Raw genomic sequence first — 22,965 nt, 5'->3', positions numbered from 1 at the left:
TTTGGTATAATGGTTGCTCTTATTGTTTAGTTTAATTATTACAACTTCACTCAAAAAAATTACATAGTAAATAGTTACACAAGACAATATTTTCTGAACTCAAACCATATAATGATGAGAAGTTGTAGGTCCCTGTTTATTAAGCTGTTTAAAACCGACTCTGCTATGACACAAAGTGACCAGCTGGTGGCGCCCGTGTTCCACTTTCTAGCCTCTAATTCCACTTCAGCCAGCAGTCAGTCAAGTTTAATGGAGCATATCTGCAGAAGCAGCTGTTGTAAACTATGTGGTTGTGTGTGTATGTGCGTGTGTGTGTGTGTTTAAGTGTGTGTGTGTGTGTGTGAGAGAGAGAGAGATAGAGAGAAAGAGAGAGAAAGAGAGAGAGACAGTTATAATGCCAGTTAAAAAAACAAACAAATGCCTCATGGCCACATAACTTATTGGGCTGCCAGTAAAGTGCCTCTATTCCCTCTGATTGCTCTGACAGATATGGTCTCATTGTGCTGCTCCTCACTGTAACAAGTTATTATTAACACCAGGATCGGTGCTGTGCAGCAGACGGAGCAGTGCCGTGAAAGCATGTTGAGTGCACATGTCAATTAAGTAATTGAGCTGAAGTGAGTGAGAGAGTCAGAGAGGGAGGAGGGCGCTGAGCGGCTGACTGCGGGCCCCACACAGACTTAGTGGCTGCAGATGAAGTTTTCAGTCACGCTGCACCGTGGGACTTTTTTTTTTTTTTTTTTTTTTTAGGATTTCATATCAGCCTCCCAGACTCTCTATCTCCTGACTGAGATGTTGCGATGTTCCGTGCAGCCTTTCAAAACGTGGACTTGTTTTGGCTGATTTGCTTGTTTTTTGTTTTTCTGCTGGTGACTGGCTGTAGATCGGCCGATGTGGACAGCTGTCATGAGGTGAAGACAGCCTACATGATGCGCCAGATAGGCCCGGTGGAGCTGGTGCCAGACAGGCCGGGAACAGGTCAGTCAGTCCCTCTGGAGACATCACACACACTCCTGAGGACTTTTATGCAGCACTGGACTTGTAGTGGTACTAGAACTTGTGTATTTCCATTTTGTCCTACTGTATACTTCTACTCTACTGCACTTAGAAGGAAACTATTGCATATTTTCTTTACCCCACTGCATGTATCTGACAGCTGTGTTCTTATTCCTTTGTAGAGGTTTTAAATATAAAACACATGATGAGGTTATGAATTATGATGCACTGAGATTAATCAAATTATAAAGTAGTTCAAATTAACTCCTCCTTGACCAGCTCCTGAACATCAGAATGTTCTTTGTGGATTAATTATACATTTATAATAATACTAATAATAATAGAATGTAATTTATCATAATATAACAATGACAGGGCTGTTTTGATACACTATCATTAACTTTGAATGAGGGTAGTGCAGGATCCACATTTTTCCCTCATCACTGGAAATACTTAGATCCCTACTAACAACAGTACAATAAAATATAATAAAGATTTTTAAAGTTTTTAATTGAATTCAATTCTCACACTTTGAGATTCAGTTGATATAGTTTGGCTGAGCTTGGCCACCATCCTGTGATGAAAGTAATGTGAAAGAAGTGCGCTATTTTTCCGTATTTTCTCCTCTCAAGTGATTAAAATGAAAGTGCACATTCAGTGTGTAGTGTTAAATCAAACTTGAACTTCATATCTCTTGAGTTTTTTTTGCTGTGACGTGTAGCCCATGTAGACGCATAGCTTTAGAAATGCACGGCCAGACAGAGAAGCTATTTCTGTTGAAAACAAACCTAAATAGTCTGCAGCACTTATATAGAGCTCTTGAAAGCACCCTTGGCTATAAGTGGTGGTGTTAAATACGCTGTTTTCTAAATGTAAATGTGAGATTTTGTCTGGCTCGTGAGAGTCTCTTTGCACACTAGCACAGTCCTGCACTGAGTGAACAACCACTTCTTAACTGTTTAATGGGACATCGCAGTTTTTGATGTAACTGCATCTAAAGAGGAACCACAAGAAAGTGATCCCTTAGAATCTTTTTGTTAGGAATAAACTGTCTACTTGGCATAATTATACATTTCTTCAGAAGGCATAATAATCAAATGTTAATCATCTTCCTATAATGAAGGAATCGTGAGGCAGACGTCAGTATAACACTCATACAGCTGCAACAGAATGAAAAACCTCTGCTATATCATAATTTACCTTTGGGGACTAATTGTTTGCCTGTTGCGCTGTAGTACTCCTACAATATTACTGCGGCTGCAGCAACTGATGGGTGCTATGAGCTTGTGATTGCAACAGGTAGTTAATAATATATATATATAATGATGGTAACCTTTGTATGTGTGCTAATTATTGATGTTACCACAGTAAAATCTTAGCACAACACTGTCTTTTGATCTGATGAATTAAGGTGAGAGAGATGTCACTTTCAGTAGGCTGTACGGAACAGTCGGATACGCTCCTTGACGCACACATCCACATGAACACTTCCTATTCTTGACTTTCTTGACAAATGCACGTCATTGGTCTTTGCTTTCAATATTTCCAGCTGAAAAAAACAAGGCGATTGTTCTGAAAATGTCCTAAATTTCCCAGTAAAATTAGTGTATGAATACTTGTGAGTTTTCATTGTTGACCTTTTACAAAAAGGTGCGCTTACCAGACATTTTCCCTGATTAACCCTAACCCTGGAACACAGATGGGGATTACAATCACACTCCATATACTGTACAACCACCTGTTATCATGTGACTGAAATCCCATGCGTATATCATGTGATAACAATGGACCCATCTCTATGACAACTGAGCAAACTCCATCTGATGACAAAGGTCATGTGATGACGTTGAAAGCTCTGGAAAATTGCCAGCAAGTGGGCTAAGATTTTTTTCTTTCTCCCAATTAGTTTAATAGGTACGTTTGAGACAAGAACACAGGTTTGTGAATCCTGCAGGCAGAGTGAGTTTTGGAGCGGTTGCTTCCAGACTTAAACCCCTTTGTAAAAACCGAGCTGGCGACCTGCAGTCTGGCTGTGTGAGCCCTCCAGGCAACCTGCTGTCCTACTTGCAAATGAGGAATGCAACATAGCATTACCAATAAATAGTAGCTATCTCAGTAATGTATTTCATGGTCAGCCAGTGCTAATATGAATAGCTGAAAGTTTGACAGAGGTCTGGTGTTTGTGTGTGTGTGTGTGTGTGTGTGAGTGTGTCAGGTCAGACATAGGTGAATGGTCCATTCCTCTGATCTCTCTCTCTCCCTTGATCTCTACTTGACAGCTTGGCTTACAGCAGTGTACCAAGTCAGACTGCTCCACACATCACACACACAGACACACACACTTTGGTGTGAGTGGGGAAGTGTCGCCCACTGTGTATGTCATTACTGTGTGTCAGGTCCCAACAGGCTCATTGTAGAGTTATTTCTGTGAAGTTATAAACTCTTGTGCACTAAATACCTTTAGATTATTGGTCCCTGAATGGACTAACTAACTTAACTGATTAACAAACTAGATTCTTATTGGTCAATTAGTGATGAAATATGGAAAAAGGGGTTTTTATGCATCTTTAAAACAACAGCCAGGATAAAAGCTCTAATCGAGTAGATTAAAAGTAAGATATCGGTATTCATTATTTTTGGAAAACACATATCAGATGTCATTGTTCCTATTAATGATGAGAAACGTGGTGAGTACGCCTTAAGGTCAGTGTTGAAAAAGGTTGATAGAAACCCACTGTATGCAGACTACTACTATTAGTACTACGTTACATTAGACTACATTACTCCAAATGATTCCCTCCACCCACTCTTCTGTGTTTGATAAGATGTAACCTCTCTGTGAGTGAAAACACACAGTGGATCTATCTCTTCTGCCTCTGTCTTTCAGATGAGTCTCTCCGTGTGTGTGTCCACCCTGGGCCCAGCTGCTGTACCAGTAAGATGGAGGACAGCTACATGACAGCTGTTCGCAGTGAGACGCAGCAGAAGATGCGGTCCTACAGCTTTGAACTGAAGTACCTAATCGCTGGGCACACCAAGGCCTACCAAGGTGAGGAAGAGAAAGTCACCAAAACGTTATTTGGTTTCAGTTTCTAAAACAATGGTTTGCTGCTTTTTTAGGTTTATGTAATATAGATTTAGTAATTTAAAAAAAATCTTTGGCTTTTGGACTAACTAATATGAAGACATCACATTCAGCTCTGGGTGATAGAAGCAGGACTATTTCACTACATCTTGGGAACTAGATGATTAGAAAAAGTTTTGTAAAATATCCCACCATTCATTGATAATAATAATCCTTAGTAAACACACAACATTTCTGTTTCAGCTCTGCTGCCTTAATAGTTTTCCTTATAATTAACAAGCACTAACAATGTCTGTGGGTGACTCAAGAGTGTAAATCAAAGTGACTTTAATAGCAGTGGTGATTTTGATGTTTTAACAGTTCTGTCAAGTGCCTATAGCCCCCCTGTCATTCTCACTTTGTGTGTTTGTCATGAAATAGCTGGTTTGTGTCAGGGTGGTGGTGTGAGGCCAGTTTATTTTGTGAGGCGCCACAGTGGCTAGCCAAACAAACAACTGATGTTCGATTGAGTCTATGAGAGAGCAAACTCTCAGAGGGAGCAGCGGAAAACTTTGTTACAACTCTCCGCTCCCTTTCTGTCTGTCTGTCTCTGTCGCTGCGATAATCAGGTTTTGTTCTTGACCAATGAGAGAGCGAGGGACGGAGAATGTTTACATTCAGTACGTATCCGCAGCAAAGTGTAGTTGCCGTGGGCAACAGCCGGTCTCTAACGGGCTGCTCTGAATAGGAGGAAGAATACTCTGCTTGTCCACTTGTCTCTCAACGCTATTCATCAGTCTGTGTGAGCATGTGTGTGTGTGTGTGTGTGGTAGAAAGAGCTTGTGTGTGTGTGTGTGTGTGTGTGTGTGGTGCAGAGATTATGAGAGGGGTAGAGTTGATGAAACCCAGCAGACAGACATGGCAAACATGTACCTCTCTGTTTTCTTTTTTGTCTGTCTGCCTATCTCTCGCTCTCTCCTCCCGTGTTACATCTGAATAGACCCAGGCTCAGTTTCAGCTGCTATTTATGCCCAGTGGACGGCTGAACCATCCATGGGTAAAATTAATGCAAACGCCCGTCCACAAAGACGGCCTGAGCAACGGCCAAAACTGCACCAAGTACGAGAATGCAAGTTTAGAATTTGCTGCATTTACCTCTTACAGGTTTGAGAGTCAGTTCACCCAAATCACAAAACACATTAAAACCTATTTTCTCATTATCCCCAAGATGCTCCCATATATAGTTTTATCTATTTAAGCTTCACGATAGATGTAATTCCCCGACCTCAGTATGATGGAGGTGAATGGGGTTTGTGCCGTGCTGCTCAAAACCCTGAAAAGTTGTAGAAAAAAAAAACATTCCTTAGGCACAGCAGGCAGAGCATTTATTTAGTTGGGACAATGATTTTGACCCCTCAGGGTGTTTATCAAAACACATAGTACCACTGTGTCCAATGCATACATTTATATTTATAAGTGTTTTTTGCCTATTCTTTTTTTTTTTGAAAGTGGAAGATAACATTTATAGAAACAGGGTGCTGCATTCTCAGGAGACAATGCTGTCAACAGGAGCTATTTCATGCAAGAAAGTATAGTATAGCCATGTATTACAAAACCTGGACAAATAGAATAAAAACAACCTTAAAATAGCTAAATAATTCTGCTGGCAAGTGAGTGAATGAAATTAATTTAGTTTGATGGCAGAGGTCTTCAACAGCTGAGCTAAATCTCAAAGGATCCCCTCTCCAAAGCATAGTTAATGAAACCCTCTAGAGAAACTGAGACATGCCCAGAGCGCTTGTAGTCAGGCTCTGTTTACACCCTGTGGATTACTTTAGTGTGTGTGTGTGTGTGTGTGTGTGTGAGTATGTGTCTGCATGCTTACGTGTGTTTCTCCCGGCATTGTAAGACCCTTGTGCCCTATCCACCGTGTTGCAGCTGTCATCCAATCACTGAGGGGTAAAGAGCTAATCACATGACCCCAGAGCAGACCCTGCCGTGTCACTCGATGCCGCCTGTATTTGTGCTGCTATTGCCAGGACGTGGTTGTGCAAACACATAAAAGTGAGACATTCTCACTCAGTACTTTAGGCAAGCGAGCGGCTGCCACCGCTGCGCTATCGCCTCATCCCCCGACAGCCACCAGTGCCACTTCATTTCATTTAGCCTATTTGTGGGCAAATGAGTATGAATGTACGGAAGTGAAACAAAATAGGGCGTTGCTGTTGGGTAAACAGCCCCTGGAGACTGATAATGATTTCCTTATGTAGTAAATTTGTGAGCTATTTGATAATATCCCTAATAAATTGCTGTCACTTGGAGAGTTAGGTGGCTGCGACTGTGACAGAGAAATACAAAGCTGTTGAGACATGAACACACACACACACACACACAAACATGCATATTGACTGACTGAATGACTTAGTGAAAGTCACAGATAAATAGGTTTCCATCTCTCTCTTACTCCCTGCGTGTCTGAGTGTGTGTGTGTGTGTGTGCCAGGATTCCATCAGATTGACATCACCCTTTTTACTTGGCAAGTTTCAAACATAGACACACACACACTGTCACACACCGCACACATAGAGCCTCTGTTAAGGGTGTTGTCCACTTTATTAGACCGTGTCGGACATATGAAACACAGTGGATCCTGAGATTGGGCCTCTCATTATCACCTGACTATAGATAACTGGCTAGTGAAAACGAGCTCAGGCATGAATTAAGTTGGGGGCTATTTTGGCTCGTATGCAGCAGGATAAAGTCAGTCCAAGGTTAGTCAGACAGACGCATGGAACAAGGAAAACTACTATATGCACAGATATAGAAATGCCACATCCTATTATGAGGCTGACATGAATCTGTGTCAGTTATGCCCCTATTCGAAAGTGGAGCAATTTCAGATAGACTTAGGATACATAACAGACAGTATATGTTTGTTTCATATATGAACATATATGTAACAACTTTTAATTGGTAAAGCTACATATAATCATATCTTATCAAAGATTATCAAAGAGAACTTTTGGTATTTTTGCATTTTTTTTCTTTCTAACTATTGGATTTAAAAATGTACTTATCACGGAAATGTTACAAAAGCCAGATATTCTGTTTGAGGATTTCACAAAACATTTATTAAGACGTCACTGATAAAACAGTGACAGCAGCGTGTGTCACACGGAGGACTGCTGTTGCTCATAATGTTTTTTTTTAACTATACAAGCAGCGTGGCTCTGAGGACGACAATGCTGGTCATTTGGTTGGTACGTCCACCGCTTTGGGCCAACTTTTTAAGGGGCAAAATAATTCTTTCGTGCTGCTGTTGTTTTTGTGACAAAAGTTTGCAGGCGATTGGATATTTCGTGATCAAAGATTTATTAAAAAGACAAGAAGTTAATAGCTTTCATTTTAGTCTAGTTTCAGTTGCTAGCTAAGTACATGTGGTAGCGAGCATTAAACATTTGTCAGGAGGTCAGGTATGGCTGTCTGTTACACCTGTGACATCCTTTATATGTTATATTTATAACAAGTTGATGTGAAACTATGGCTTTAGTAAAAGCTAGATTTATTTTTACCAACACTAAAAATTCCTTCATCTTACTTATCAAACAACTAATCATGATATTATATATATATTCATGTGAACCCAGTTAACCCCAGTCAACCCTGGGATTGGGTTGGGTGTCACAATGTGTAAAAATGTCTTTGCTTGTTAATAACTTGCTGTTGAAATAAGTTCTAAAACTGTAAAATTCCCATTTCAGCCAAAGACCTTAAGCTTCACTGTAATCTAGAAATGATGTGTGATAACAAACCCCATGTCTCCCCTCAATGCTTTGTGCTTAGATTTGACACAGACATTCATGGTTTCTAAAGGATGAACCCTGATGTCTTTGGTGAAAATTAGTTGTTATTTAGGGTCAGTTAACAGTAGAAAATTCAAAGTAGAAATCATATTAGCCAACCTCGGGAACTTGTGCAGGGAAACTTGGTGCACAAACTGACAAGACTGACAAGAAATTAACAAATAATTCGAACAATTAATAATCTTGTTCCTTTCAGTTATTTTTATGACTAATTCTCATGGATGTTTGTCACTATTGGACATGGTACAATAATGTGTCTCTCCCTTTCTTTCTGTCCGTCCTCTCTGTCATTTCAGAGACCTTCCAGTCGCTTGTGTCCTTCACATCTAACCTGACCAGCACTCTGTTCGATAGCGCCTACTCTGCTCTGGCGTCCGACTGTCGCCCCCTCGTGTTTCAGCTGTTCAGCAGCATCAAACAACACCTTTCTGGAGACTCTAATTCCTCACTGGACAACGCTGTGACCAGGTTCTACAATGAACTTTTCCCACTGGTCTACCGCCGCCTGCTCAACCCTGGGATCGGCCACACGTCGCCCCAGTCCTACACACACCCACCTCCCAATCAAGATGACTGCCTCCGGATGACGCGGCAGGATGTCAGCCCGTTTGGACCCCATCCTCGCCTCCTGGTCAGCAGCCTGTCCCGTGCGCTCGGGGCCGGCCGAGCGCTGAGCCGACTGCTGAGACTTGCTGGGGAGGTTGTGAATGCGACAGAGAAGGCGACGTTATCCAGAGAGTGTGGGCGAGGCCTTGTGAGGATGCAGTACTGTTCCCACTGCAGAGGGCTGACACTGATACGGCCCTGTACTGGACTGTGTGTCAACATTATGAGAGGATGTCTGGTTAGTGCATTTACTGTTTGTATGTGTTTATGTTTCCATTATAGTATAGTATAATAGTATGATATAAAAGTTTGCCACTTTTTATGTGGACTGAATGAGTCCATTGAGGCAATAAACACCTTGGCGCGTGCTGTATTGACAGAGGAAGCTGAGATGTCCTGCTCACAGAGCTGTTCTGCTAGTGCCGACATGTACCCTGATGCATTGCACACAAGCTTCTGACTCCAAACCCCAAATTCACTAAATCTCTCAGCTCTCACTGGGTTAGTGTGGATTACAGCACAACAGGCTGATCAGAGCCTGTAGTTCTTCCTGGTCACCAATGATGAATGACAGCGCTGGTGACCAGGAAGAACTACAGAGTTTGCAGCATGAAAACTCAATTTGCTCAGTCAATGTAACACCCACTGAGGTTTTAATTTCTTCAAGTGACTACATTTACTAACAGCACTGATTGGATATTCACATAAAATGCCTTTTTTCCCCTTAAGGTAAGTCTGTGTGTGTGTGTGTTCAATCCCATTGAGTCATGACAAATGTAGCATTTAAAAAAATCCTAAGAAATAGAAATATAATATAGAAATATGTTTATTTCCTTCTTGCTGAGAGTTTGAGGAGAAAGTTGATGAAAAAAAAAAAAATCACATCTGTGCATTAGGTGTGACACGAGTGGCAGGAGGCAATTATCTTTTATCTCTAAGCATAAAGACTGGAGGTGGGGTAAACAGTTATCCTGGCTCTGTCCAAAGTTTAAAAGTGCACCTATACCATCACCTCTCACTTTTACAGATAACAAACACACAATCCACACACAAACAGAAATGTATAATGGATAATGTGTGGTTTTTAACAGTTATGATAATTTTCCAAAATGTTGAACTATCCCTTTAAATATACTTGCCCTCAAACCCTCTGCAACTTGTAAAGTAAATTATTTTGGTTGTATCATATCATTAATATTTCATTCCTTGAAATGATTTGTAATCTCATTCCAGAGGTAGAATTTGCAGATTAAATAAAGTTAATGTAATGTTATTCTTTTCAGGTTGTGTGTGCGTGTGTGTGTGTGTGTGTGTGTATTGATACTAATCCTGTTTTAGATGCATGATATACTATTGATACTGATCCTGTTTTAGATGCATGGGAGGCCTCAGAGTATCTTTCTCCCGCTGCCTCTGGAGAGACAAGTAGAAAAAGGAGGAATGCTCCCATCTCTCACATTGCTGAATCATTCACAGCATTTTATCACCAATAAACCATTCCCACATTAAGTTTGAGACTGACAAACAACAAGAGCATTGCCAAGAGAATTGGCAGTGTCCTCCCTGAATCTTACTGGACTGCTTCAAAATTTGCTGGACAGCTTCAACAGCGCCCACAATAGAGAGACTTCTTTATAACATAAAACTGGAAGATGGCACCGTTCATCCCACTTGAGAGTTTCTTGGAAGCAAACAAAGTGTCATGGAAAAACAACTCTCATCATGTTTATCCTCTTCAGCAAAGGAAAGACGTACACCCAGCACAGTCAAAGAGAGGCAGAGGGACAAAGTAATGACGGCCGTGACTTCGCGTCATCTCAGTCATTGTCTCTTCTCCATCCATCTATTTGTCAGACTGATTTGAAGTGTGATATATGAAACGCAACTAAGCAACTTTTCCAGCTTTTATGCAACATTAAACATGTCTTTGTTCTGTTTCTCCCTCTTTTTCTCTCCACTTTTGTCACTTCTACAACCCCTCCTCCTCCTCCTCCTCCTCCTCCTCCTCCTCCCATATCTGAATTCACTGGCCCCCTTTTTTCCCCCCTCTTCTCCTGTCCATCCTCTCTACTCCAGGTGGGTGTATCAGAGCTTGGCGCCCCCTGGGGGAGATTGGTGGTGTTGCTGCAAAGATTAGCTGCTACTTTAGCAACCAGCAGCAACCACAACAGCATGGAGTTAGCTCTGTTGGCCGTCCGAAACCATGTGAATGACGCTATACTGCACGCCCAGCTGCACGGGCCACGCGTCACAGCTACAGTAAGCAGAGGGGATGATGGGAGGGAGGGGAAGGTGCATCAGTGTATGATAAGTAGGTATAAGTGGTTTACTTTATACTGTCTCTGCTTTGCACCTTTACACAAGATTACATTTGGATTCTGGATATTGGTACCAGTCAACACAAAAATCACTAAAGAGCTCAAAACTAAAAAGAGATCAGTAACAGATTGTTGAACCATCCTTACTCATATGCCCCAATAATAAAGTCATTTGAATTTTGGACACAGAGTGAGGAAGGCCGTGGGTTTTCTTTCAGCCTGGCAGTTGGATCTCCTCACAAAAGCCTTGTACCTAGATAGGCTAAAAACAGCCTCATTCTTCAGAGAATCCGGGGTTCCCCTCAGTCTGTGTGTGTGCGAGTGTGTATGTGAGTGTGCATACAGATCCAGTGCCAGACAAAGACTGTGGTTGGCGGGACAACCGATACCCAGAATGCAGCTTGGTTCTGAGTGATGAGAAAGTTTCTGTGGCTAATCTCCGGACAAACAGACGACACACAAACACATGCATGCATGCACACACTGTTGGAGGAAGAAACAGAGTAGGCTTCCAACTTGAGAGAACATTGTGGACTTAGTAGAGTAGATTCCTGAGAGGTAAACAAACACACAAGCATAATCGCACCGCTAATTGTGCCTAATAAGAAAATGCCACTTCATTAAATATTTGATCAAGCGTCTTATTCATTAGACACACCACCAAAGGCAAACCCCTAACTCTTTAACAGTGTGTATGTGCTGTGTGCAGCATGAGATAACTAATAGATAACTGCAACATACATTTAAAGCCTTAAGAGTTCTGTGAACAACACCACCGTTGAGGAAACTGATAATGTGTTGGGTTTGTGCTCCACTGTGGTGGATTTTAAGGTAAATTAACTGGGTTGCTTTTTGGCACCGAACAGAAACAGTTTGGGCTTCGCAAGTAGTCCACAACATAAAGCTTTACAACTCTGCACAGCTTGAATTTCATGGCAGCGAGGACGGAAATTCCTTTTTGATGTTATAATTGGAACTATCATTTACCCAGGTAGTAGGAAAACTTAAATTAAAGAATGTAGTTGCCTTAGTGTGTAAAAGACTATAAAAAAAACTCTGAAAACAGAATTTATTATGAAGCTGATCTAGTATATCTAGTATATTTATTGAGACAGTAATGCCAGCTGTGAAGGGCAGATTGCACAACACACATACTAGACAGCAAGCAATCAGAGAAGTCAAAATAGATAATGGATTGATGGTTGAAACATCCAATTTCTGCCTATTGAGGTGGAACATAATGGAAAAAGAAAAAGAGGCTAAGCTGAAATATGCTTGAGACATTATGTCTTGCATAAAAAATGTGGTAAAAGTATTTTTTTAATATAGTTAATAGTGTTGAATAACATTAATTTCATGTATTTTATTTGAAAGTCTTCATTCATGAGAACACATGTGGGACATGAAGACCGGTGTTGATGAAAACTGTATTTAAATCTGCATGTGAGACTAAAAAGGACAGAGACAGCTGCTCTCGACATTCCATGTACATCACTTTGTCACTGTCTCTTCCTCAGGTAGAGAAGGTGTGCGGACCCCAGGCAGCTGGTCCCATGATGCCAAGTGCAAATCCCACCACCTCACTCGCTACAACCTCTGTGAGCCCTGGAACATCAGAGACCCCAGAGAGGTCACCTGTGACATCGTCTCCCTCGGTGGGTCTGGCTGCTCATCAGCGTCTCCAGCTGCAGTCCCGGAGGTGAGTGACCTACATCTGATGAAATGTACGAGTTCTTGTCACAGGTTAGAATATCTGGGGCAAGTTTGAATTTAGCCACAGTAGGTGAATTAAATCTGGGAAGAGACAGAGTAGAGGTTTTTTTTTCACATTTGACCTTCAGTCGTAGCAGAGGAAAATCAATTCATCAAATTTTTTCTGTGTGCTTTTGTGTGTTAATGCGTTCCACCAGGTCATTCCTCCTTAAAGGTTCCAGAGGAGACAAGAGTCGCAGCCTGAAAAAACTATCAAGGTACATTTGCCTCCATCAGCTGCACATTGAAATATAATCAAAGGAGTATTTGTCCTTAATCACAAAGTAGCGTGACATCAACTTTACTAATTATCCGTTTTTTGCCCTGGACATTGGATGTGTATTTTACAATCATTAAAAACATCTGTGAGAATGATCCAGTGCAAATATTAGATCACTAAAGAAACATTTGTGCCCACCAGTTATGGTAAACACAGGCCAAACAGTCACTGAACTTCTTATTCTTTTAGTTTTAGCTGCGTTTAACTGATGCAGTCTCTTCATTATTTAATGTAATTCTTCCTGAAGGACAGCGTACGATACCCTCTATCCTTAGACCCTCAATTTGGATAATGAAAACTAAAAGGCCCTTTAACAAGGTAAAAAATAGACTTACAGAAGAGCGACAGAGGAGAGATCCCCTCTAACAGGAAGATAAAGCCACTCCCTGAAGGTGGGATTTAAGAAAGAAAGAAAATAAAGCCTGAGATCACATTTCCATTATGCAGACATTGTTTTCCTTCTCTAAGTTGCTTTCAGCAACTGTATCAGAAAGAACTTCTCAGGGAATTGGACATGACAAGTCTAAATTGGAACAAATTAAAGCATATGGTTCATTGGTCCTAGTCTTACTAACAACAACCCAAGCATTCAGCCGTGCACATCTCTGTTTCAGGGAGTTTGAGGGCTCTATCCAGCGGTACCAGTGGTTTTTCTCAGAGCTGCCAGAGATGCTTTGTGAAAGTGAGATGGAGGTCGAGCAGCACACATGCTGGAATGGCCAAGACGTCGTAGAGAGGTATGTGCTTTTCGTTACAGGCATTGCTTGGCAGCAAAGGAAGGACCTGCCAAACACCAAGCATGTAGAAAAAGGTGCTCTGACATAGTGAGTGTGACACCCGTGTCTGACAGTTAATGCTCATATAGCTCTATACTGTACATACATACATTTAATTTCATTTTAAATCCAATATGCTGGAGCATAAAGCTTAAGCGGCAGAAAAAATTCACTCAGCAAATGCTGAACTAAAGGGGGACATAAGCAATAGTACAGAGAGAGACAGAGAGATGTAAATGTGTTGCCTTTGGCCAGATTTGTGCTAAAAATGTCTTCAGCTGTCAGGTCAGGCTTGGGCCCTTCTCTTTAAACAGATGTCTGCATATGCAAAATCTGTATGCAAGGGACACAGTTTTGGTACGTGATTGTAGATCGCTTGTAGTCCGACCAATCGTATTTGAGCGGGCAGCTCACGTGGAGAGCAAAAGAGGCGGAGCACATTGGCCGACATGCAATCTTAGAACCCTTTTGCTATTGTCTGACAATGATTTAGCTTTTTATTATCTCATCTTCATTCACGTGCAGTCATCTGTTTTTAATGAGGCTGTTGGGTTCCCGTCCTGGAGAACCAGAACCCTGCAGCTTTTTGTTCCACTTTGGTAGTTTATGAACCACATCTGCCCAGTATCTACCTGAGACCTGGGACAGCCTCGGTTTATGGAGATAAGCTGCAATGTCGAAGAGAGGAAAGAGGAACTCTTGTCCTGTTATCTGGATATTTTGCACCAAAACACTGGCCTTTTACCCCCAGAGGCTAAATCGTTTGTCAGATGATAGCCGATGGGTTCTGAGATTAGACTTGGGCTGAAATTTCAGGCCTGCGCAGTATTCAGGAGGCATCTGCGACAAATCCAAGTTGGTGCGTAGTTTATTTGTCTCCTTATTACTGCAGAAGTATTCAGCATAGCTCTCTGCACTGCCACACACCCAGAAGCTATGATATATTGCAGCAATATTGATGTATAGTAGGGAGTATACAGTTGGTCCCAGTACACTGTAGCAACAAGACATACTTCTGTGTTAAGGGACAATCCAGTCACCTTTTATTTTACAATTCAACTGCACTTCGCTGGTCTGATATCAGTGTGAAATCCTGAAGCATTGTTTCATTGGTGGGTTTGTATTTTTCTACATTCATCTGAAAAAGAACTTTATGAGTATTTGATGCCAGTAATGAGTGCTTCAGTCATCCATGACTGTGTCTAATTTTTAGTCAGGATGATTTTTCAATTTAAAAAAGGGGACAAAAGTGCAACGTATTTGCTGTGTGAACTTACGTGTGTGTGTGTCTCCTAATAGTTGCCAGGGTGGGGAGAGGGGTGACAGGGTTGTGAAGGTTAGAGAGTTCATTTCCAGAGTCTTTCTCATGGTGATTACATTGGCAGCTTCAACTGGTAACAAGACAAATGGGCACACACACGAACACACACAGACACACACACCAGCACACACACATTTATAGGCACACACTCCAACGCACTCCAACACACACATTTATAGGCACACACTCCAACGCACTCCAACACACACATTCCTACACACATACCAACATGCACCCTGCAATACACACAGAATATGGGATGATTGTGCTCATCTGACATGTCACTGCACACGGCCCAGTCTCATCAGACACACACACATACACACACACGCACACGGTGAAGGTCTATCAATCTCAGTGGGGAATCAGTCACTGTGATGGAGAAGGTCTTCCATTAATGGTCCATCAACCACGTGAAACAGGCCATGTAGCCTTGCAAGGACATCCTACACAAACAAACACACACACACACACACACACTTTGCTTTGTCACCATCAGTGCTACAGTGAAGGCCAGAGAACATCGGATTTAATGGCTCTGCCATTTCTTGCCTCTGCAGATATGTTAAGAAAAGTGGAGCAGGACAGCCTTTAAATGTATTATTCATGTCAAAAGGACCAATTTAGGACTAAAAATATTAAATCACTTTTAAAAAACACTGATTATGATAATGTCACAGTTGTTCTAGTTAAATAAATAAACATCTTATAGTGTGACTGGCAACAGTAAAATACTGTTTCAACAATTTGTTTTTGATTATCATAATGACAATTACCAGAACTGTGTAAAGTTGTTTCTTGGATTTCTACCGTTTACTGTAGAAGCCTTCATATCTTACTGCTTTCTAAACAACAAAATACCTGCTCTTACCCTCTCCTCTTTCAACACAGGTCATGTAGTTGCAATTTTAATTTCCTTCCACCCTAAACCAGAATTCCCTTCTTTCCTTGTAATGTTGTCTGTAACAGGTCAGTAAGTTTAAACAAGACTGCATATAAAATAGTCAAAAATCCTCAGACTGGCATTATCAACAGTTAATGTCAGTTTGAGGGTTTCTGACTGAAGAGTTTTATCGAGTGAAGTTTTAGAGGAACAGAGGAGGTGTTACACTCAGCCTGTGTTGGAGTTCAGCCAGTCTGTGCCTCTCTGACCTCTTTACATCTTTTTCTCTCTTGCGTCGATCAATCCACCCATTCATTAACTAATTCAGCCATCCATTCATCTCTCCACCCTTCTATTCAGACTCCCATTCATTTCCTCCGCCCTCTGACCCATTTCACTTACAAATGTCTGTGTTGGTGAGAGTGTTTGTATGTGAGGAAAAGAGAGATGGATGGCCAAACATGCAGGCCTGAGGGCATCTTAAATAGCACCTTGCAGGAATGTTTATTAATGTTTATATCTTTCACTCATGCTGAAACAACCATTCAAAAAAATCAATAGTTTTGAGGTGTAAGGACTAAAATACCTTGTATTTTAAAAACAAGCGGGTCCAGTCCACTGCTGCTGCTTCCAATGGAATATATAAGAAGGGAGATATGACTTCCAACTGTCTTTACAAGAGGTCACACTTTCTGAGTGCAATTACCTGTGAGTAACCCTGAACAATTTGGAGGCACATGATGAGTAAACACTGCTATTAGCTGCCAACCCACACTAGGCCACATATAAACCGAGGTGATGACAGGACCCAATTGGAACAGCAGACTGCCCTCCTATCGATCCAGGCCAATCCGCCATATCCACCTACACAGATGGGACACTCAAGTACACACAGAGCAGAGCACGCGGCAAGATGACAGACGGTCATTATGATGTAGGTAAGAATGTCAGTAGAATAACCACTGAAATTACATATACGTGCTTTTATTTTGTTGAGAAAAATGTCTTTTAAAAAAAAAATCAACCAATACTTGATCCACAGTCAGTGATTAGGCTCTACACAACACACTACATATACAATCCAAACTACAGTATTATCCAGACATCACCATCTTCACCATTATGTGCGCAACTGTATCAAATTATATTTAATGAAAGCTCTTTAAAAACTGTTACTCAAACTCAGAATATCAGTTCTACACAATATGAAAAGACATGTACATCATACAGTGACATTTAAAGTCACAGCTGGGCCGAGCAGCTTCCTATCCATCCTTTACCAAATGTCACTTTTCTCATCTGCAACTCATTTACAGCGACCATTGCTCCTTTTTCAATGTAATATGAAATCCAGTGTGTGATGTGCAGTAACAGTATGAGATGGAGTCGATATCAACAGGGCATTTAGAATTACACATTTTTAAAGATATGTTTTTCAGCTACTTAGACTCAGGAAGCTGCACTCTTTATGCAGTTGGAGCTGTAATAGCTGATCTTCTCCAGAAGAGGGAAGCATTTTATCATCACTTCCAATAACAAGACATTAATTGTGCTTCCACCACTTAAGACCTGCCACGCCCAACGTTTAGATGTGTTTTTTTAATGCATTGAAATCTGTTTTTCATCAGCCATTAATGCTCCACAGAGTCAAGGAAATGCTATTAAATCACAGAGAAAGAATATCCGGAGGGGCAGAAGAATATGAAGGATAGAGAAAGTGAGACTAAATGCAATTTATCAAACCTGTTTATACCATAGCATATCGCTTCCACATCTGGAGCAAGGGGTGCAGGAATAAGCCTCAGGTGCCAGTATAGTGTGTTATGTGTGTGGGTGTGTCATAGAGCTATGTAAATGACCCCACGGGAATGCAGCTAGTTTAACAATTGAGGTTGTGACTCTTCTAATTACACAACCTCCCTCAGATCAGATCACAATCTCAGGTAATTTCCGTTCACTGTGTTTTTTTCAAGAGTGCATGCATTTGTGTGTGTGTGTGTGTGTGTGTGTGTTCCCATGCAAGCCACAGACGCTTTAAATGTTTGCTGCAGGGATGAGACAGAAGAATGGATCTGTGTGTGTGTTAACATTACCAGCCATGCAGTAACCGAGGGCAACGGCAGAGCAGCTTTGTCATTGTGGCGCTGGTGATTTATGTCTGTCGCTCTCCAGATCTTATTAAGTGTCACTCACAGTCACACCTCTCTGTGTCGTCCGCAGCGCACTTGGACCTGCAATATTATCATCTTGTGTCAGACAGACAGAAAATCCCGACAGTGTGTAATGTGGCCAATAGCTCATTCACAGCACTGACAGTTTCCAGTCCATTCAGCAGGATAGCAGCTGTTGGGCATGAGAAAATGCTTCAGATGTGCAGATCCTATAGATACCTGCTTCTCCGCTAGAATATAAATCACAATCCACAAGGTGTGGTGTGTGTAATGAAGGAGATTTGTATTATTTTGTGCCAAATAGTAATTACAGGTAATTGAAAAGAAATTATTTGCTGTAACTGCTGTAACCTTTGCACAGAATGCTCATGTTAATCACCCCCACTATCATGTCTTAGATACCAAATTAATGGAAGAGGCGACAGATCTGATGTCCAGTGAATGACACTGACCATTCACTATATTTATTTGCTCAACTTACTCATTTTAATTGAACTTAATAATAGTGAAAGGGAGTCGAATTAAAACAAATAAAGCAACCTCTTCGCTCATCACTTATCCTGATATTGCCAACAAATACCAGCTGAAGGCTTTCCTCCAGGAGCACTCCACTTTAATCTGCTTTTAGAGTCAATCCTAACCTCACTTTAGATTTTATTTCACTGCAAACTGTCCTATATGCTTATAAATTCATATATATCTTAATACAGCTGATTATTCTTAACTTGTAATAAGTTTATTCTCTTTCACAGTGAGAATGCTTTGTCCTGAATAGTTCCAGAGCGACTTATGACATTGATGTCGATGTGTGAGGGTGCAGACGGTCCATTCTGAATACTGTACTGAATAGTAACCTTTGCTGTTGATAAGTCATGTAAAGGACAGTTTGTCAAATCATTTTTTGTGCAGATGATACACATAGCTAGTACGGTTATTTAATTAACTGCAAGGCTCCATTACTTACTTAAATAAAAGTCACACAGTGCAAACACAAGTAAGTTCATATTGTACTCGATGTCCAGAAATATATATTACAGTTATTGGCATTGCAACTGATTTTAATATTGAGAAAGTTACAGAATATAGATACGTTGTAAATGTTGCAATGACAAATGTACCTTTAAATATCTATATTATAGAAAACCTTTGTAAACTGCAACAAAATCCCAGTTTTCTGACAGAATCTGTTTTTCTTTGAGTTGTTGAAAAGATATTGTTGGAGTTGTTTTCCTCTCAGTTCCTGATTATAGGGAAGTAATTTATAGACATGCTCCTGCCTCCACCTTAGACTCAGTTTACCATTAAGCTATTGGATTCATTAATGGAGATAATTATGATACCCAGCACTGCATTTTTCATGATTAGGCCTGTTGGTCTTCCTTTACTGAGAGACACAACAGCTCTTGGTGTTTATCTACTAATGTGTTCTTGGAAAGTGGCCATCTCGTAGCTATCTTTTAATGCTCTGGCAGGAACGTACTGATTTACTGCGATATTGTTGTGCTGTTGCACTTGTCTTGTGAAACTTTATACACCTCAAAGTCATTCATAATATTGGCCTCATAACTGCCTGTAAGTAATTATACTTTCATTTCCTGTCTTCTTTCTTCAAGACTCTATTTATATTATTTAATTTCCTATTGTAATTATAAACAGGTTGATATGATAAAAAAGTAACTGTGCTCAACCAACCTTGAACAAACAAAAGTCAAATCAATCACTCCTCTGTCACTTCACTGTTACTAATGAAGGCACACATTCCTAGATTTAAGGAAAACGTGAATATGCAAGAATATTTGTGAGGTGTTGAATGTGTAGACAGATTCAGTGGATGTGTGGTGCTGACATTGATCCCCAAAATCTTTGCTGGAGTCTGAGGAATCTTGGGATTTCCCCCTAGGGCACAGTCTGTGGTTTTTAATTGAGCCTTTTCATCCTCCCTCCTCACCCTTCTCCTTTCCTGTCCTTTTTTTCCCCTCCTCTTTCCTCTCATATTCTGCTGTCTCTATTGCCTTGGATTTTATAAATCGTTTAGATGAGAGCTTGCTGAACCTTTTATCACATGTGTTAATGCGTGTACATGTAGCCCAATATCCTGTTTTTACACAGGATTCTCAATTAAACTGTTTGCACACGTCAGTACATGTCGAATCATGTCCTGCTTTTCTCAACCAAACTGACTCATCTCAGAGATACAGTAAAAGCAGATTTCAATTCCCATAGAAATATTAGACGGGATGCATCTTATGATCTTGTTGCTCACTGGTACATCTTTTTAATAAATGTGAGCAGTTTCCATGGTGAAAGTGTGTTCATTTGTTTAAGAGATCTGAGAGACTTGCCATGTCTCATGAAGTAACATTAGTGTGTTAGCCTGCTAACTTTAGGCCTAACTCATGCTTTCTCGATTAATCAGGCTGTCCAACTTTGTTTTGTGCACTGTGGCTAACTTCCTCTGTAAATGTTCGGATCAAAAGAGAAAATATGTAAATGGCCCACCCACTAACGTATCGTTTCACTGCTCCAGCTTACACAAAGGGTTTGTCACAGGACCAGTTATGCACAAATGATAGATGGAAAGGTGATGATACACAGATATCAGATTCTCTCCAAGTATTTCCACCATTGTAGCCGATTGCATGCTTGTCAAGCACTTAAGAATACGAGACAAACAGAAAATCTTTTGAAGTGTAATGTTTTGCCCATACAGAGCCAGACATGGCTGCCGTAGCTACAACACAGCTGATGTGTGCCTCCTCATTAAAGGAACCGTAATCTCATAATGGACTTCCCACCGTGGGTCCAAAGTAAATGAAGAATGTGAACACAGTCTCTTAGGGATATATAGTGAAAGCACAATATAGCACGATCAGGTATGACACGTCTGTCTTGCGTTGCATATCTGATGCTGAACTATATAATAAGATATATAAAAAAAACCCTGTGCAGCAGATACCTACGGCAGATCTGTTAACCCCTTGTGTCAACCACAAATCCAGCTTTAAAATATGACTAGTGTTGGCACACTGAAAGGCAGCTCCTACTAATTCATGTACATGGTGTTACAGTCACACGGACCCACATTAATTGATTCTTTTCCTGTAGCCATTATGTTTAATCATTTACAGTGCCGTTTTTCTCCAGTAATCCCCTTTGCATTGGCAGCAGAAACACCATCACTGTGATAATGCATCTCATCATGAAACATAACAGTTAAACTGGCAGTGATTTTTTTCTCTCCATGCACTTACACTCAAGACTATTAAATATTTTTAAAGTGTCAGCAGTATATGTTTAATTTACTGTATTTAGTCCTGCTTCTATTGAGCAAAAGTATTATAGTTGTGTGCTGTATTCTTTTTCCCCACTGCATCATATTATTTTTGCCTCTCTAATGACCTAATTTTCCCACGAGGATCTGTAGTCTCATCATCTCTTAAATTAAACATGCAGCTCTTGATCTGTTGATGTGACTGGCTTCACATTTAATTTGAACTCGCTCAAAGCTGGGAAGGAAAACGTATCTCACAGAGAAAGCTCATAAACACTTCTGTGAGACTAGTTATCATGGGTTGCCAATGTCAGGCTTAATGAAGCCAGAACACAAAAAGAACCAGGCTAAGGCCTTGGGACATGAACGCTTTGGCTCGAATATGACTTTTAACCAGGATGTTACCTTTTATTTAAAAAAATGTTTGCTTGGAAATGCAATCTTTGTCAGAATAAAACACATATTTATAAACTTAATTAGAGACAGCGTCAGAGTGAAGTTTCTGGTGGAATGTGAGACGCGCAGGGTTAGAGTGGCTCCAGAGGCTGGGGGCTTCACCACCACACCATCTCTTAGCTTTAGTGAAGTCTCTTTCTTTTAGATTTGGTTGACATCCACCATGCATCTGCTCTCCGGTTCCCACAATCATCCTCCACTGTTGCCATAGCCAGAGCGTGTTTGTGTTTCCGAGGGTGTGGACGCAGCGGTTATTGAGTTGGTTTCTGATTGTATTAGCAAGCAAAGCTGTTTTGGAACTTGGAGACTTGGAAAAAGTATGACTCATGAACTGCTGACTCTTTTCTTTTGCTTTTCTCTCACTTCATCTTCCTTTTGATCCACCCACAGCGACCCCCCCAACCATACAAGATACTTGCTAAGCCCACCACAGAAATATGCATCAATATGCAAGATGATCAAGGATCAAACTCAGTGATGAAGTTCGTGTGCCCCGTTCGGGCTACTCTACACAGCTAGTCATCACAAGTGCAGCATGAAGTTATTATTTGCACATATCTGCAGAAAAAGTAGCAGCTCAGAGTAGGATGGAGGAAATCGTCCAGGAAAGCCTCGACACATTCAAGGCTGGTAGCAGGTCAAATATCATTTTGTTTAAGAAGCTCATAGCCATATATACCTTTTAGAGCCACCTGTAGGGGGGTAAAACCTCTGCCCCACTGTGTGGTTGGTGCTGGTAGTCCAGTAACAAAGTTTATTTGTATTTGTATTTGTATTTAGTAAAAGTCAAGCAGTAACATTAGTCAAGTGTGCTTGATTCTTTAAGTTAAATATGCTAATTCTGAGAAATGTCATGTAGTTGAAATATTATTTCTTTACTGATCAAACATTAAGTTCATGTACAGTAGAATCATAAATTACTGTGATGCATCTTGTTTTACGGTTGTCTGCTTTGTGTGTGAACGCTCAGTTTACAGTCTGATTCATGCAGTGGAGTAAATCTGGAGGAGTAAAGTATTTTCCTCTGAAATGCAATGGAATAAAGAAGCTTCACCAAATAAGAATAAATAGAATCATTAAACTATACTTAAGGTATTAAGTGAGTTACACTATTTTCCACCTTTTGGGTGTGTTCTCAGTCATTTCTCTTACATTGAATCATTTAACAACCTGTTCTTGATAAAATCTCTATGAGTTAAACAAGATGA

The 22,965-nt window shown here is 40.7% G+C and overlaps 1 protein-coding gene across 1 annotated transcript in view; it reads left to right on the top strand.

Moving 5' to 3' along the window:
• The first annotated feature begins 800 nt into the window (after positions 1-800).
• The window catches only part of LOC139203070 (glypican-5-like), a 43,566-nt gene continuing 21,401 nt past the window's right edge, over positions 801-22,965 (top strand). The window contains exons 1-7 of the mRNA XM_070832707.1: positions 801-978; positions 3,884-4,045; positions 8,220-8,767; positions 10,606-10,788; positions 12,365-12,546; positions 12,758-12,817; positions 13,494-13,616. Of these exons, the coding sequence (XP_070688808.1) occupies positions 801-978; positions 3,884-4,045; positions 8,220-8,767; positions 10,606-10,788; positions 12,365-12,546; positions 12,758-12,817; positions 13,494-13,616 (1,436 nt within the window). The remainder of the gene's footprint in view (positions 979-3,883; positions 4,046-8,219; positions 8,768-10,605; positions 10,789-12,364; positions 12,547-12,757; positions 12,818-13,493; positions 13,617-22,965) is intronic.

This window comes from Pempheris klunzingeri, chromosome 6, assembly GCF_042242105.1.
Source record: "Pempheris klunzingeri isolate RE-2024b chromosome 6, fPemKlu1.hap1, whole genome shotgun sequence".
Classification (NCBI taxonomy): Eukaryota; Metazoa; Chordata; class Actinopteri; order Acropomatiformes; family Pempheridae; genus Pempheris; species Pempheris klunzingeri.
This window is presented reverse-complemented; position numbering and strand designations above follow the sequence as displayed.